The sequence below is a fragment of the Mesocricetus auratus genome, unplaced genomic scaffold, assembly GCF_017639785.1.
Source record: "Mesocricetus auratus isolate SY011 unplaced genomic scaffold, BCM_Maur_2.0 Super-Scaffold_100006, whole genome shotgun sequence".
NCBI classification, from domain to species: domain Eukaryota; kingdom Metazoa; phylum Chordata; class Mammalia; order Rodentia; family Cricetidae; genus Mesocricetus; species Mesocricetus auratus.
In genome coordinates, this window is record NW_024429190.1 from 44,198,758 (window position 1) to 44,215,262 (window position 16,505).

Below are 16,505 nucleotides of genomic sequence, written 5' to 3' on the forward strand. Positions count from 1 at the left end.
CCTATTGGACAGGCGTTGGTGGCGCACGCCTTTAATCCCAGCACTCGGGAGGCAGAGGCAGGCGGATCTCTGTGAGTTCGAGACCAAGCCTGGTCTACCAAGCGAGTTCCAGGACAGCCTCCAAAGCCACAGAGAAACCCTGTCTCGAAAAAAAAAAAACAAAACAAAACAAAAAAAAAACAAAAAAAATTTAAAACTACAATGTAAATCTCCCATTCTCTCAATATATTAGCCTCAATTTTTTTCTTTATTCTTAGAGGTGAGTATGTTCTTTAAAGCATCAGGCAGTGAAGATATCTCAGTGGGTAAAATAGCTGCCAAATCAGCAGAAGATCTTAGTTTAAGTTCTCAGAAATCACATTCATGCATCTGTAATCCCAGCACTCCTATAGTAAATAATATCTATCTATCTATCTATCTATCTATCTATCTATCTATCTATCTATCTATCTATGTGGTGATATCTTGCTTGTACAAATAAAGCTCAGCCAGTAGAGCACGAGACTTTTTTTTTTTGAAATTTCTTTAAGTTTTTTTTCTCCTTTTTTTATTATTTATTTTTAAATTTAAATTAGAAACAATGTTGCTTCACATGTCCATTCCAGGTCCCTCTCTGTTTCCCTCCCCTCCTCCTGTGTCCTCCTACCAACCCCCCCAATATCCCCTCATTTCCCCAGGGAGGGTGAGGCCCTCCATGGGGGTGTCCATAGTCTGTCATTTCATCCAGGGCATAGCCTAGACCCTTCCCCAAGAGTTCAGGGTGAGAGTGCATCTCACATTGTTGGATGGGAGTCCAAAGTCCATTTGTATACCCAGGATAAGTACTGATCTACTGCCCAAGGCTCAATAGATTACCTAGGCCTCCTCACTGACACCCACATTCAGGGGGTCTTGATCAGTCCCATGCTGGATTCCCAGGCATCAGTCTGGGATTCAAGAGCTAACCTTTGTCTGGACAGCTGTTTCTGGAGGTTAAACCAGCCCAGTCTTAATCCCTTTGGTCATCATTACTCCCTCTCTGTTACTGGATTTCTTGAGTTCAACTCAGTGTTTAGCTGTGGGAGTCTGCCTCTGCTTCCATCAGCCATTGAATGAAGGTTCTGTTTCCCAGACTCTCTGGCCAGAGCATGAGACTCTTAATCTCAGGATCGTGGGTTTGTACCCCACATTGGAGCCAAAATGTAAATGGAGTTCCTAATAGGTCTAAATAATAAAAATCCTGGAGTCAGATATAGAGAAAAATGCTGAGAGATTAGAGAGAAGCAAGAGCAAATCAAAGTCACCTTTACCTCATTAGTTTCCCAGCGGAAAAGAGAGTGAGTCCCTGTTTCTTCCTTCTCTCTGCCCAGTCACCTTACTTCCTGTCTGTCTGTACAGATCTCCAGACCTCTATGGTTAGCCAGTGGCAAGCTCCATCCTCTGATCTTCAGACAAGCTTTATTTGTACAAGCAAGATATCACCACATCTCTTTTCTTTTTCTTTTTCTCTTCTTTCCTTTCCCTTCCCCCTTTCTTTCCCCCTTCCCTTCCTTCCTCCCTTTCTTTTTTTTTTCCAGACAGGGTTTCTCTGTATTGTTTTGGAGGCTGTCCTGGAACTCACTCTGTAGACTAAGCTGGCCTCGAACTCACAGAGATCCGCCTCCCTCTGCCTCCAGAGTGCTGGGATTAAAGGTGTGCGCCACTAACGCCTGGCTCCTTCCTCCCTTTCTTAGTTGAGACAGGAGTTTCCCTTGACGCTTGCAAGTCTACTAGCCTCAGGTACACCATGTGGAACAACAAAGAAATCCTGCTGAAATGTCGACCAGACTGGCCTCAAACTCATCAAGATCCACCTGACTTTGCTTCCCAAATTCTGGGATTAAAAGGTCTATGTGCTACCAGGTCACTTTTACAAATACGTTTATATGGTATCATGCACCAAATCTCAAGAGCAGTCCTATTGCTGCAGACTTCTAACACAAGACCTCTGCTGTAGCCACTTAGGTTGCAGCCTTTGCTTTGGGCTTTAACCACCAATTGCTTTAGCACACGGCAGCTGCTGAAGTCCTTGGACCTGCTAACAATGGGCTATGGGGGTGACAGCGCCTTCTAGTGTGACAGCCATCAAACAGATCCATTTCACTGAGCCAGGCAATCTCTCTTCCTCACTGCTTCACAGCCACTCCAGGTTTGGCATCACCTTGGCTTCCCTCCTGGTCCTCAACATCCAAGGAGGAGCCTTCCCACGGCCTTTTCTTAAAAAGGAGTCCAATTTTAGCCTGCCGGCCGAGGCCTACAGCAAACTGTATCCCACAGAAGGAAGAGACAATGGGTCCTGCTCTTCAGCAGACACATGCATCTTTGTGCTCACTGAAATTACAAGTTTGGCTTGGGAATTTTAATTTTCTTAGATCTATCGGTTGGTTTTATGTATATATGTACCTGCCTGAGTATGTACACTGTTTGCATGCAGTGTTTGTATGGGATCCCCTGGAACTGAAGTGAGCTGCCATCTGGATACTTGGAATTGAGCCAGGTCCTCTGGAAGAGAAGGCAGTACGTTTAACTCTGAGCCACCCCCTTCCTCCTTAAAAAATTGTTTGTGTGTCTGTATTTGAGTATGCCATGTGTGGGTGAACTTGGAGGCTAGAAGAGGGCATTGGGTCCCCTGCAGTTGGATGTGAGGTGGTTGTGTGCTTCCTGCTGTGTGTGCTGGGACCCAACCTCAAGTGCTGGAGACGAGTAAGGCCTCTTAACCACTGAGCCACTTCCCCAGCCCACTTCTGAAGTCATCCCGAGGCTCTTGTTACACAGAGCCAATGAGCCAAATATGAGATCTTTAAAAAAGGTTTCCCAAAACACTCATATTTTCTCTTCACTCCTTTTTTTCCTTCATTTATGTCTGGCCCTAACATTTCAAAAGTCTTGTCTTTCAACCTCTCTTATTTCTTCTTTCATCTAATCAAGTTTGTTGCTGAAGCTCTCAACTGATCTTGCTATATGATTTCATGAGCTGTTCATTCTCAAGGTTTCTGTTTGGGTCTCTAACAATCCTCCTCTTCATTGTGTATGCAGACAAGATCTCTCTTAACTTGAACTGCCTGTATTTTCTTTAATGCAGTGAGCCATTTATTTAAATGATATTTAAGATGCTGGCTTTTAAAGGCAATAACCTTGTTTCTATGTTCCACCAGGCATCATCTTTGATGTTTCTGGAATCAGTTATCAACTTCAGGTGCTGTATACTTTTTCTTTTCTTATATTTCCATCTTGGGAATCATCTGCTGGATGAACATCTCTTACATTTCCCTGACTCTGTGTCCTGAGGTATGAGTCCCAGGTTTGATCCAGAGAGGGTTTCTTCACTCATGGCATACTACTCATGACTAACCATTTCCAACCACATCTTTTTCATGCACCATGATCTAGAACCTGAGCTAAAATTAGAAGCCAGCAGCATGGATGAGGGTCACATGCATACAACCAGGCAGGGGAAGGGACAGACACTTCCCTTTTTAATTACCTCTAAAATGTAGCCAAGTTGGAACAACAACAACAAAATACATACAAAATTAAAATATAAAATTTAAAAGATAGTAATTTTTATCTAAAAATTGACTCCTTGTTTCACCACAGTTAAATTGTAGGACAATTTTTTGTTATTAACATCCAAATATGTTGAAAATTATGCCTTATGTTGGATTAAATTTAAGACTCAGGGACTGGAGCAATGGCTCACTGCCTACTCTTCAGAACAAGGCTGGTTTGGTCCCTAGTACTCACATTGAAACTTACAACTGGGATCTGAAAGTGTCCCCAAGAGTATCAGGCACACATATGGCACACAGGCATACATTCGGACAAAACGCCATACACACAAAATAATAAAATGTGTGTCAAGAGACTTTAAGACTTGAGAGGGTGGGGAAATAGCTCAGCAGCAAAGTGGGTGTCGCCTGGTGTTCATGAGGCCTTGGGTAGGATCCCTAATACTTAAAAAAAGTACTCTATTATTAATAATGGTCAATTTTATCCTTTTATACTAAAACATATACACTATAATATAAGCAGTATCAGTTATAAGCTTATGTCCTGGAACTCACTCTGTGGATGAGGCTGACCTCAAACTCACAGAGGCCTGCCTGCCTCTGACTCCTGAGTGTTGAGAGTAAAGCTGTGTACTACCATTGCTCAGCTCAAAAAAAAAAAAAAAACTATTTCTACAACAACTTATTAGATCTAGAAACTCTTTCTAGGAGACTTACTGTCTGATCTATGTTGGAGAAGGACGGAGCTGTGTATATCAGAAAGGATCCATGGTTTCACAGGAGCTTGTAGACAAACTCCACATAACTAAAAACAATTATCTGTTCCAACATGAATACAACAGGCTCAGCATGACTGTGGTTAAACAACTAGAATGCCAAATGTCCTTAAATAAAGTAAATAAATAAGCAAACCACAGAAGTTAAGAATCGGTTTTCGTCTCTAATAAAACAAGTGCTGGCAAGTGTTTTATCATTATGTCTTACTTCAGGGCATTGCCATTACCAAATATTTTTTTAGTGACGATCTGGATAAAATTCTCTATTAACCTCTGTGTTGTTGGTTTTTTTGTCTACTACACAGAAATAAGGGTTCTCTGGGAAGGGGGAACTTCAACTGCGACCATGTTTCTATCACATCAGCCTTTATTACTGATTGATTGATTTTCTTTATTACTGATTGATTGATTGATTGATTGATTGATTGATTGATTGATTGATGTGGAGGGCCCAGCCCACTGTGGACAGTGCCACCCCTGGGCTGGTGATCCTGGGTTGTTGAAAAGCAGGCTAAGTAAGCCATGGGGCACACGTGATTAAGCAATGCTCCTCCGTGGCCTCTCCTTCAGTTCCTGCCTTGAGCTCCCTCCCTGACGTCCTTCAGAGGGACGGTTGTAATAGAAATGCAAGGGAGACAAACACTAATCTAACAGCCAGGAAGCACACAGCTCAGTTCTGAATAGGATTGCTCTGTTCATCTCACCAGATTGATCAGTCTTCTCATCGCATGTTCATGAGAGCAAACACATTCACAGGGGTCAAATCCACCTTCAGCCATGGTTACCCAGCTTGATCTTACTCAACTATTTAAATCTAGAAAGAAAGAAAAAATAGTTAAGAGTACTGTTGAGTTTCTCTTCCGTTATGAAAAATTCATATACTGCATGGATTCATGCTTACTTAAGCATGTGTAGTCTGTATTTACTAGTGGCATATAACTTATGAAACTATTCCTACTATATAGTAATTACAATTTTATCATATGAATTATGAACCTCTACAAACTACTGACTCCTTCTGCCACCAGCCCAACTTTCTGTAAAGTAAGTTTTATCTTTGGGTCCTCTAACTGTACCTGCCTCTGATGCTATGGCCTATTTTACTTAATTCCTAAACTTTATTTTGCTACTGCAATAAAAATTTAAATGTTAAAGCAATCTTTATGCTATCAAGAAAGTGGACTGAGTATGGTGATACACACCTATAATCCCAGAATTTAGGAGGCTGCAGAAAATGTAAAACCAGCCTGAACTACACAAGTCTGAAGCTAGCCGAGGCAACATAATTAGAAAAGGGGGTGGGGAAAAAAAGGGGGTGGGAGTGCAGAGAGATGTCCCAGTAGTTAGCAGCACTTATGACTCTTCTAGAGGACCTGAGTTCAATTCCAAACACCCACACTGGGCAGCTCGGAACTGTCTGAAATTCCAGTGGGGGGGGTGTCCAACATCCTCTTCTGGCCTCAATACACTACTGCATGCAAGTGGCACATATAAACTCATGCAGATACACACATATACATACATAAAATTTTTAAAAAGGAATAATCTGAAAGAAAAATGAGGTGTCTGAAATAATATCAATGTTTATGGAATTTAAATTAATGGTGACGGGATGGAGAGATGGCTCAGCATTTAAGAACACTTGTTGCTCTTGCAGAGGATCGGGGTTTGATTCTCAGTACCCACATAGTGGCCCACAACCATCTGGCACCCCAGTTCCAGGAGATCTAATGCCATCTGCTGACCAGGCATGTATGTGATACACATGCATACATACATATATACATATAGGCAAAACATTCATACACATAAAGAAACCTAAAAATATTTTTTTATTAATATACAACAGCTAGAGACTCATTGTTACAGTCTGAAAAAGACAAGAAATGAGATTCTGGGATGAAGTACTAGCAATGAGATTATCCTTTTGTCTACAACAACCTTGAGATACTGGATAAAATGCGTAAGACAGGGCTAGAGAGATGACCCAGCAGCCATGAGCATAAACTGCATTTGCTGAAGGAGTTTGAGTCCAAGCACCCACAGTGGGCAGCTCAAACAGCCTGTCACTCCAGTTCCAGAAGGTTCTGATGTCTCTGGTTTCCATGGGAACATGCACTCAAGTGCACATATCCACACACAGAATAAGTGCACACACTGAGGGCATGTACACACACTCTCTCAAAATAAATCTCCTTAAAATGAATACAGTGAGTTTCAAGCTAAGGCATATCAGGGTTTTTTTTTTTTTTTTCAAAAACATCCCCGATCAATGGGAAAAATTAGGTGAGTATTGGGGCTGACTCATTTTGCTGCCTAGAAGAGTCTTAGTTCACAATCCAGGAAGGAAGGATGACTTCAAGTGAAACTGTGAACAGGGGAGGGGCGACAAAAGGAGTCAGGCCACAGGGGTCTTAAGTCACACTGAGGACCAGGTCTTTACCCAAAGAGCAATGGGAAGCCCACAAAGGTAGATTTGGTTTGTCCTAGCCAAGAAAAAAATCACCTCACCTGTACTATGGAAAACTGGGAGGAGGGAAACCAGAGTACATAAATTTAGCCAAGCCTAGTGGTGCAGGCCTGTAATCGAAGCTACTTGGTATGCAAAGCTGGAGGAACAGAGGTTCAAAGCCTGCCTGGACAGGATATAGAAAAACTTGCAAGGTCAGCCTAGACAACTTACCAAGACCCAGTGTCAAAAATTAAACAGCCAAAAGAAAAGAAAGGGAGTTGGGATATAGATCAATGATAGAGCATTTGCCTAGCACGCAAGAGGGCTTCAATGTAATCCTGGGACAGGGAGGAGGGGAGGAGCAGGGAGGAGAAAGAGAGACCATGTAGACATGGTGCTCTTTGAATAGGTCAGTGCTAACAACGCATGCCATAGAAATAGGCTCTGGTCACAGCACATGAAATGGGACAATGACCAATTATTCCATAAATGGTGTTAGGAGAGCTGGTTTCCTATCTCCAACCCTTACAGCTCAAGGGATTTAAAGTTTAAAAAAAAATCACAAAAGTGTCCACAAACTGACCCATGAGTAACTACATAACTGGAAAACATGTAGAAAGGCAGAAGACAAAGAAGCCATTAAAAAAAGGAGGAGGAGGAAGTGGGGAAGGGAGGGAAGGAGGAAGAGAGGGAGGGAGGGAGGGGGGAAGGAGGGAGGTAGACTATCAACAACTTAACCGGTATGAAAACAGACACCTTAGAGCGCACACCTTTACTCCCAACATTTGGGACACAGAGGTGAATCTGTGAGTTCAAGGCCAGCCTGGTTTACAGAGGAAGTTCCAGGACAAAAAGAATCCCTGTTTCAACTCCCTCCCGTACCCCAAAAGAAAATAGCAACCTAACAAAAATGAGCAAAGAACCTGTCATAAGTCAACAGGCAAACACAAAGCAGAAATAAAAAAGGAAATCAATTTCACACATCAAAAACTAATAGCCAGGTTGTGGTGGCACACACCTTTAATCCCAGTACTCTGGAAACAGAGACAGGCGGATCTCTCTTGAGTTCGAGACCAACCATGTCTACAGAGTGAGTTCCAGGACAGGCTCCAAAGCCACAGAGAAACCCTGCCTCAAATAGCACCCAAGATCCTATATTAATTATGAAGCTGTTGGCCATTTGCTATGGCTTCTAATCAGCTAGCTCTGACTTAATTATTAACCCATAATTACTAACATATATTTTTATAAGGATTTATCTTTCCAAGGGTGCAGCCTCATGTGTCCTCTTCCTGTGATCACATGGAGATGACGCACCCTTGACGACATTTCCCAGAATCCTCTTCGACTCCTAGTCCCACCTATCTTGCTTCCCTAATGGCCAACAGTGCTTTATTTACATATATACAGAAGGACTTTCCCCATCACCAAAACATAAAAATGTTTTAAAAACCTAGTAAAATTAACTTAGTTGCTTTGTAATTACACATCCAAGTATGTTATCGGCTGTATATTACTAGGCTCAAAACAGGAAAAACTTTGTATAAGAATATTCACTTAAATGTTCTAAAAGTCCCAAATAGTAGTCCAAAATGCCTATCAGTGTGGTTCTGAGTAAATGAGTAATAGTACGACTATAAGAGACAATACGTAGCCTTTATAAATAATTGCATCTCAGTGTGGGGATTTGAGGACTCTCTCGATAATTTTTTTTTTTAATTTGGGGGCTAAGAGTAGGTACTGCTCTTACAGAGAACCCTAGTTCAATCCCCAGCACCCAGATTGGATGGTGCATAACTGGAACTCCAGCTCCAAGGAAGCCCACACCCTCTTAGGAACTATGTGGGTACTTATACTCATTTACACATACCCACACAGACACACACTAATTTAAAATAATAAACCTTTTAAAGTATATCAGAGCTATGCATGTGTGGATGTCAGAGGGGAATTTGTTAGAGTTGGTTCTCTCCTTCCATCATGCGGGTTTTAGAGATGGAACTCTGGTCTACATCAGCCTTTACACCACTCTCACTGGCTGATCTGAAGACATGTATAAGCTGTCCTGAAATCAAGCTGTGGATAGTCTGTGCAAGATGTTTCTCATCAAGTACCCTTCCATCTAAACCCTGTTTGTAGGAACCAAGTAGAAGGAGAAGGGGAGGTGTTTGCAGGCAGCCCTCTAAAAGCTACAAGCACTGTGTACAAACCTGGCTCATTTATATAGTCTAGAGCCACTCTGGATCCACACCTTTAAAAAAGGGGGGAACAGCCTTCTCCTTAGTCACCTGTGTGCAACAGAAATAGAAATCTCAAAGTAAACATAATATAGGTAGATTAAATTTGTGCTGGTGTGGACTTAACCTAGGCCTTGTAACAATACTAGTCTTTCCTTCCTCCTGGCTGAATCTTCTTCAGGCCAGGCTGGTCTGTTAACTTGGCATACAGGTCACGACTGTCAACTCCAACCTTCCTGCCTCCACCCCCCAAGTCCTGGATTGTAGGTGTGCATCATATGTAGCTTCACTAAGACACTCTGAAAATGAAATTCAAATATCAAAATGCAATCCCAGATCCCGGGAGGCAGAGGCAAGCAATCCCTGTGAGTTTGAGGCCAGCCTGGCACTAGTGAGGGGAAAAGACAGACTTGCTTCTATTCTGGACAATCCATCACAAGTGTAAACATGCTCTCAAGTAAGCCTTTAAATTTATTAACAAAATTCAATTTGGCTTGCCTCTCCTCCTAAAGAATCCATCTCAGTCACCACCTCTCTCCCTCACTGCTTCAAGCCACAGCACTCACTGAAGAAATAGTTAGGAAATTTTTATTTTTTTGAAGATTTATGTGTATGAGTACTCTATCAACTTTATGCCAGAAGAGGGCATCAGATCCCACTAGAGATGGTGTGAGCCACCATGTGTTTGCTTGGAATTGAACTTAGGATCTCTGTAAGTGCAGCTATAACCATTGAGCCATCTCTCCAGCCCAATGGAATTCTTGATAATGTTTATACCTTTATGTGCTAGGAATGTATAAGCAAACTGGGGTCTTAATTTATGCTTATTGTGATTAGCTTTTATAGATGAGAACGAACATTTCTAAGTCAGTACTACACTTCTACAGAACTTTCTACCAGTAAACAAGCTATTTTCAGTTCTATTCCATTTCACTTTACAGTTCCCATCTTAAAATAACTATTTTGCCAGGTGAGGTGGCACAAGCCTTTAATCTCAGCACTCAAGAGGCAGAGGCAGGTGGATCTGTGAGTTCAAGGCCAGCCTGGTCTACAGAGTGAGTTCCAGACAGCCAGGGTTGTTAACACTGAGAAACTCGGTCAGAAACAAACAAAAAAATGCATTCTTTTCTTTTTTAGTAGAAAGGACAGTGGTGGTTAGGAAACAAGAGTGTCAACATGCAACTGAAACTGAACAATGCGACACTTTGCACTTCACATTTTCTTCAGAGACATTAAGAAGTTGCACTGTGCTGGGCAGGATGCTGGGACTCAGCCTCAAAGAGGCCTTTGATGGAGGCGTTTACTTCTCTGCTCCCTGACCTTTCCTGTTGCTGAAGCTGCTTGCATTTTTAGCAGACGTCCTTGAAGTTAGGGCAACAATGCCGACATCAAAGGACGGGCCTAGTCCTTGGGCACACAACCAGCTTGACCACTTGTTTCCCAAAAATGTGCAAACAAGGAGCTGGGCTGCAGCTGCGCTGACGGGGGGGACGACACGCTGCCTGCCTAAGTCATAAGGTGCACTGAGGGCTAGGGAATATACCTTATGACTTAGGCCAGTGGCAGGAACAGTCACCCTCTAGCAGAGGGTGCAGATTAGCTCCCAGCACCCACAACTACTTGTAACTCCAGTTCCTGGAGACCCAATGTCCTCTGACCTCCATGGGTACCCGCAGACACATGATGCACATAAGTTAGAAAGGCACACATATATAAGCAAACATATAAATCAATACATTGATCTGGGTGTTGGTGGCGCGTGCCTTTTATTCCAGCACTAGGGAGGCAGAGGCAGGTGGAACTCTGTGAGTTCAAGACCAACCTGGTCTACAGAGTGAACTCCAGGACAGCCTCCAAAGCCACAGAGAGACCCTGTCTTGAAAAACAAACAACAACAAAAATCAATAAATTATTTAAAAAGTTAAAAAGCACACACTAAAAAATTTCAAGATAGCCGGGCGTTGGTGGCGCACGCCTTTAATCCCGGCACTCGGGAGGCAGAGGCAGGCGGATCTCTGTGAGTTCGAGGCCAGCCTGGTCTACAAAGTGAGTTCCAGGACAGTCTCCAAAGCTACAGAGAAACCCTGTCTTGAAAAACCAAAAAAAAAAAATTTCAAGATAATCTAGGGAAGCTGAAGCCCCTACTCTCAATCTGACTATAGTGTCTGACAGTTTATGTGGTATGAAGGAAACCTAGGTATACACAGCAAGCTCTCAAGTCCACCTGCTCCTAGACAGTGCGTGGTGAGGCAAAGCAGCAGAATGATGCTGGCTGGCTGTAAAGAAGCCAAAGCAATCCCCACTGCTGCAGAGCTGGTCAGCCCTCTCAACTAAGGCTTCACAGTAACGTCTGACAAGAGTGAGTCAGTAGAATCATCTGTTTCTGTATCTAGGGAGGAAATTTTCCAGTGTTGTTACCCATTTACAATCTACCACTAGAAACAAATACTCAGGTCTGGTATGTGGGTTCAATTTGCCTAATTTCACAGAGCTCCAGGCCAGCCAAGGATACATGGTGAGATTCTTCTCAAAATAACTTTTTGAGCAGAGCCTGTGGTACAAGGCATAACCCCAGCTACCTGAGAAGCTGACACAGGAGGATTCCAGGTCCAGGGCTTGTCTGGTCAAAGTCAGCCTGGTTAATTTAGTGGGGGAAAAAAGATGTACTCAGTTCCAAGGGCCCCAAATGACTGCAACTTAGATTTTTCTTAATGTTTTATACTTTATTCTAAAAATACACACCATTATTTAACCTTTCCTTCGTCAATCCCTAGTTCACTTTCTTCAATAAATGTTTGTTCCCTGGTCCTCCTGAGACAAATCTTGAGCTGACAACCAAGGCTACACAGAGAAACCCTGTCTCAAAAAATCAAGAGATAAAGAAACATTGAGACTTTCAGTTTCCTCTTAAGAAAGAAATTTCTCTGTTCAATGTGAAATTCTTGTGATTGAGGCCTTAAAAGTATGCAGGATTTTCACACACCCAGAATTTAAACGGGAAGAGTGGAGAGGGTAGTACTGAAATAATCATAGTGGTCATTGTTCCAGTATTCAGATAATGATTCCTCCCATTTCCTATATATTTTAATATTTGAATCAAATATGTACATGTTCATATTTACCCATACATACAAATGAAAGAGATGACTGAAAAACCAAACATTGGGTGGCTGAGGAGAAGGTTCCGTGATTAAGAGTACTTGCTGCTCTTCCAGAAGACCCAAGTTTGGTTTCCAGTACTCATGAGAGCAGCTTCTAACTCCGGTTACAGGGGATTTGATGTCCATTTCTGGCCTCTGAGGGGACCTACACTCATGTCACACACACATGCCAATAAAAGTAAATCTTTTTTTTAACGCTAGGCTGATCAGATGGCTAGAAAGGTGATGGTGACTGTTACCAAGCCCGGCGCCCTGAGTTCAATTCATGAGAACAACATGGTAGGAGGAGAGAAACGACTCCTGCAAGGTATCCTCTGACCTCCATGACATGTACCAGAGTGTGCACACGTGCATGCACACACACAATGTCAAAGATTTTTAAATATAAGCACATAAACAGTAAGCCACCCTGCCACAATAATAAATGAAGGTTACTTACAGAGAAATCCTGTCTCGTAAAAACCAAAACAAATAAATAAATAAGTAAATAAATAAATGAAGGATACTTGTCTATGGAGAGATAAATACAAACAACCCTAACCCTTAGGGATTTTTTTGGCTTTGCTTTGTGGTTTCTGTGTAGCCCTGGCTGTCCTAGAACTTGCTCTGTAGACCATGCTTGTAACGTATTGTCTTCCCCACCTGCCACCTGGGCCCTGCCGAGCTGTCTGAACCCCCAAATAACACACAAGACACTATATTAATTATGAAGCTGCTGGCCGTTTTCTTGGTTCCTTATTGGCTAGGTCTGACTTGATTACTAACCCATAATTACTCATATATATTTTAGAAGAACTTATCATTGCTAGGACGCGCTCCTGTTGTATCTGTTCATCCCGGCCGTCACATGGCGACCAGCCTATTCACTACATTTCCCAGAATCCTCCTAGACTCCTAGTCTCACCTATCTTGCTTCCCTATTGGCCAACAGTGCTTTACTGACATATACACAGAACTCTCCCATCACATACATGATGGCTTTGAACTCACAGAGATTCACCAGCCTCTGCCTCCAGAGTGCTGGGATCAAAGGGGTGTACCACCACACCCAGACTGTCTTGTTATTTAATAGCACTCTATAATTGGTTACCTATGGGCTATGTGCCAAGGGTAGACAAACAGTGATACTTCTCACTGTACAGTTTAATTTCCTCTGACATAAGAGAGAGAATAGTATGAACCTAATCTGAATTATCTGAGCCCACTTGAGCCCAGGAGTTCTGTGCTAGTCTAGACAGAACAAGATCTTATCTCTTGAACAGTGTATCTTCTGAATTTATATACATTCTGTATGCTCTAAAGGTTTCCAAGTTTTACCTTTTTTAAAGACTTGTGTGTGTATATGTATGTGTGTGTACGTGTGTGCAGGGGCCATGAGAGGGCATTGGATATCCTCTTCTGATATTCTCTGCTTAATCCATTTGAGAATCACTACCTGAATCTGGGTTGTATTTTCTCTGCTTGGCTGAAAGCCAGCAAGTGACAGCAATAATTTGCCTCTGACCTCCTCAGGGTTGGGATTACAGACACATACCAGATGCTAAACATGCCACACAAGAGCTGGGGTTTGAACTCCCATCTCCATGACTGTGCAACAAGTACTGCTAACTGCTGAGTCATCTCTCCAGTCCCCTATTTTATTATTATTGTATTATGTACTACTGAGCTATAGCACCAGCCCCTAGAATGGAATTTTCTCTTACTAGAGCCATTATCTCTAGGGACAACTATATCTCAATCCATCTATCTCTTTCTTTTTGGGGGGAGGTAGAGGGCTTTTTGAGACATGGTTTCTCTCTGCAGCCCTGGCTGTCTGGAACTCACTCTGTAGACCAGGCTGACCTTGAATTTACAAAGATTCACCTGCCTCTGCCTCCCCAGGTGCTGGGATTAAAGGAATGCACCACTTATAGGGTCTCACTTCATAGCTCAGGCTGGACTGAAACTCAGTTATGTAACCTCATACTTGTGGCTGACATGTCTCAGATCCCATGTGCTGGGATTATGAGTGTGAACCACCCAGTGATTAAGAGCTTACTGATGTTTTTGAGGACCTGAACTTGGTTCCCAGCACCCACAACTCAAAGCCACATGTAACTTCAGTTTCTGGGGACCTAATGCCCTCTTCTGATTTCTGACTGAATACATATACACACACAGAAATAAATAGATAACAAAGATTAACAAGTGTGAATCTGGCTCTCTGTTGTAGAATATTATTTTAACTGGGCAAAGATGTGCTACATTTGTTTATACTGCAGAATATTACTTTAACTATATAAAGATATGATTTGTTTATGCTGCATTTGTTTAACACATGTAAGAATGTGTGTTTAATTATGTAAAGATGTGCCAGGCGGTGGTGGCGCACGCCTTTAATCCCAGCACTTGGGAGGCAGAGGCAGGCGGAACTCCGTGAGTTCAAGGCCAGGCTGGACCGATAGCCTCTGAAACAATACAGAGAAACCCTGTCTCGTGTAAAAAACAAAAAACAAAAAAAAATTATGTAAAGATGTGTTGCACCTTCCCTGACTAAGACACTTGATTGAGAGGCTGGAGAGATGGCTCAGAGGTTAAGAGCACTGACTGCTCTTCCAGAGGTCATGAGTTCAATTCCCAGCAACCACATGGTGGCTCACAACCATCTACAATTCAATCTGGTGCCCTCTTCTGGAAAAACACTGTATGTATAATAAATAAATAAATCTTTAAAAAAAAAGACACTTGATTGATCTAATAAAGAGCTGAATGGCCAATAGCTAGGCAGGAGAAAGGATGGGTGGGGCTGTAGGACAGAGTAAATAGGAAGGAGAGAAAGAGGAGGAAAGAACAAGGGACACACTGGAAGCCAGGAAGGCAAACAGAAAGAGAAGCAGTAAAGGTAAGATATACAGAACCCAGTTGATAGTGGTACAGCCTTTATTCCCAACACTCAGGAGGCAGAGGCAGGCAATCTTTGCAAGTTGGAGGTCAGCCTGGTCAACAGAGTGAGTTCCAGGACAGGCAGGGCTACTTCACAGAGAAACCCTGTCTTGAAAAAACAAACAAACAAACAAAAAAGATATTTAGAAGTAACAAAGTTAATACGCCTGAGGCAAAGGGTAGATAAAGGCAAACAGGTTAATTAAAATTTAAAAAGCTAACCAGAAACATGCCTAACTAGGCTGACCATTCAAAACCAGTAAGTCTCCAGTGTCATGATTTAGGTGGCCTAAAAGAAAAGCCTGATACTATTCTCAAAGTGTTTTATGAGCCATGGGCCTTTTTTTAAGATTTTGAGCTATGATAGCACAGTTAACATGAATTTCATTTCCTTCTTTACAATGTCACAGACAGAAAACATATTCATGGCACAGAGCTTACCGACATCAGCACTTTTTTCTTTCCTTATGAAATTGAGAATTTCTAACTTTACAGCTTCTGGGCATTTCCAATCGTCAGGATCACTCTCTTGCATTCAGGCCTGTTATTAAAGCTAAATACAGTTCTCTTTAACACAAGCACTGACACTCTGAGTTGTGATAAGTAGATGGTGAATGTGACTAACAAGCAAGTAGCATATACCGTGTGGATACACTGAAACAAAGGGATGACTCATCTCTTGTGCAGGGTGGAAAAGGAAGGTGTGAGGCTGAACTGTGCTATTCAGAGTGGTGGAAAACACCAGCTCAGTGGTGGAACGATGGCGCAGAATGATGCATAGCACATGACTACCAGACCGCTTGTTCCAGAATTTACTACCTAATATGCTCACACTCAGCCCCATCTTGTTTTGGGGCAGAACCTAAGGTTTACGTCACACTCTGTACTCCAGCTCTAGGTCCGAGGTTCTCCTGGCGCTTACCTCCCATTCTGCCTTAGCAGTGTTGAGATTACAGATATGTACCATTCATCCAACAGTTTTTCAAAGGTTCTGGGATTCAAACTTCGGACATCCATCAAGTCAGCTAGAAGCACATGGTGAGACCCTGCCTATAATCCCAGCACTTGAGAAGCAGAAACAAACAGCTCTCTGTGTTCAAGCAAGTTTTAGGTCAGTCAAGAGCTACATAATGAGAACCTTGTCTCAAAAAAAAGAGGGGGGGCTGGGGGGCAAGGCTGGAGATGCAGACAGGGGGGGAAGAGTGCTTGCTCGGCAAGCAATCACAAGGCCAGTTTTGGTTCTCAGCACGGCACAACACTGGGAAGGCTGGGATGGAGGTGGGTTCTTGCAGAGGACCTGACCTCTGTTCTTAGCACAGAGGCCAGGCAGCTCATAGCTGCCTGAAAATTCAGCTCCAGGGATCCGATGGCATCTTCGGGGATGCTGAGGGTTCCTGCATGCACACATCCACACATAACTAAGATTGAGG

The 16,505-nt window shown here is 42.7% G+C and overlaps 1 protein-coding gene across 2 annotated transcripts in view; it reads right to left on the reverse strand.

Annotated features, from left to right (window-relative positions):
• The window catches only part of Smim14 (small integral membrane protein 14), a 38,952-nt gene that overhangs the window by 9,438 nt on the left and 13,009 nt on the right, over positions 1–16,505 (reverse strand). For both annotated transcript variants that reach the window (XM_040747116.1, XM_005074375.4), the window contains one exon: positions 5,008–5,117. In XM_040747116.1, coding sequence (XP_040603050.1) covers positions 5,008–5,082 — 75 coding nt within the window. In that variant the 5' untranslated portion in view covers positions 5,083–5,117. The remainder of the gene's footprint in view (positions 1–5,007; positions 5,118–16,505) is intronic.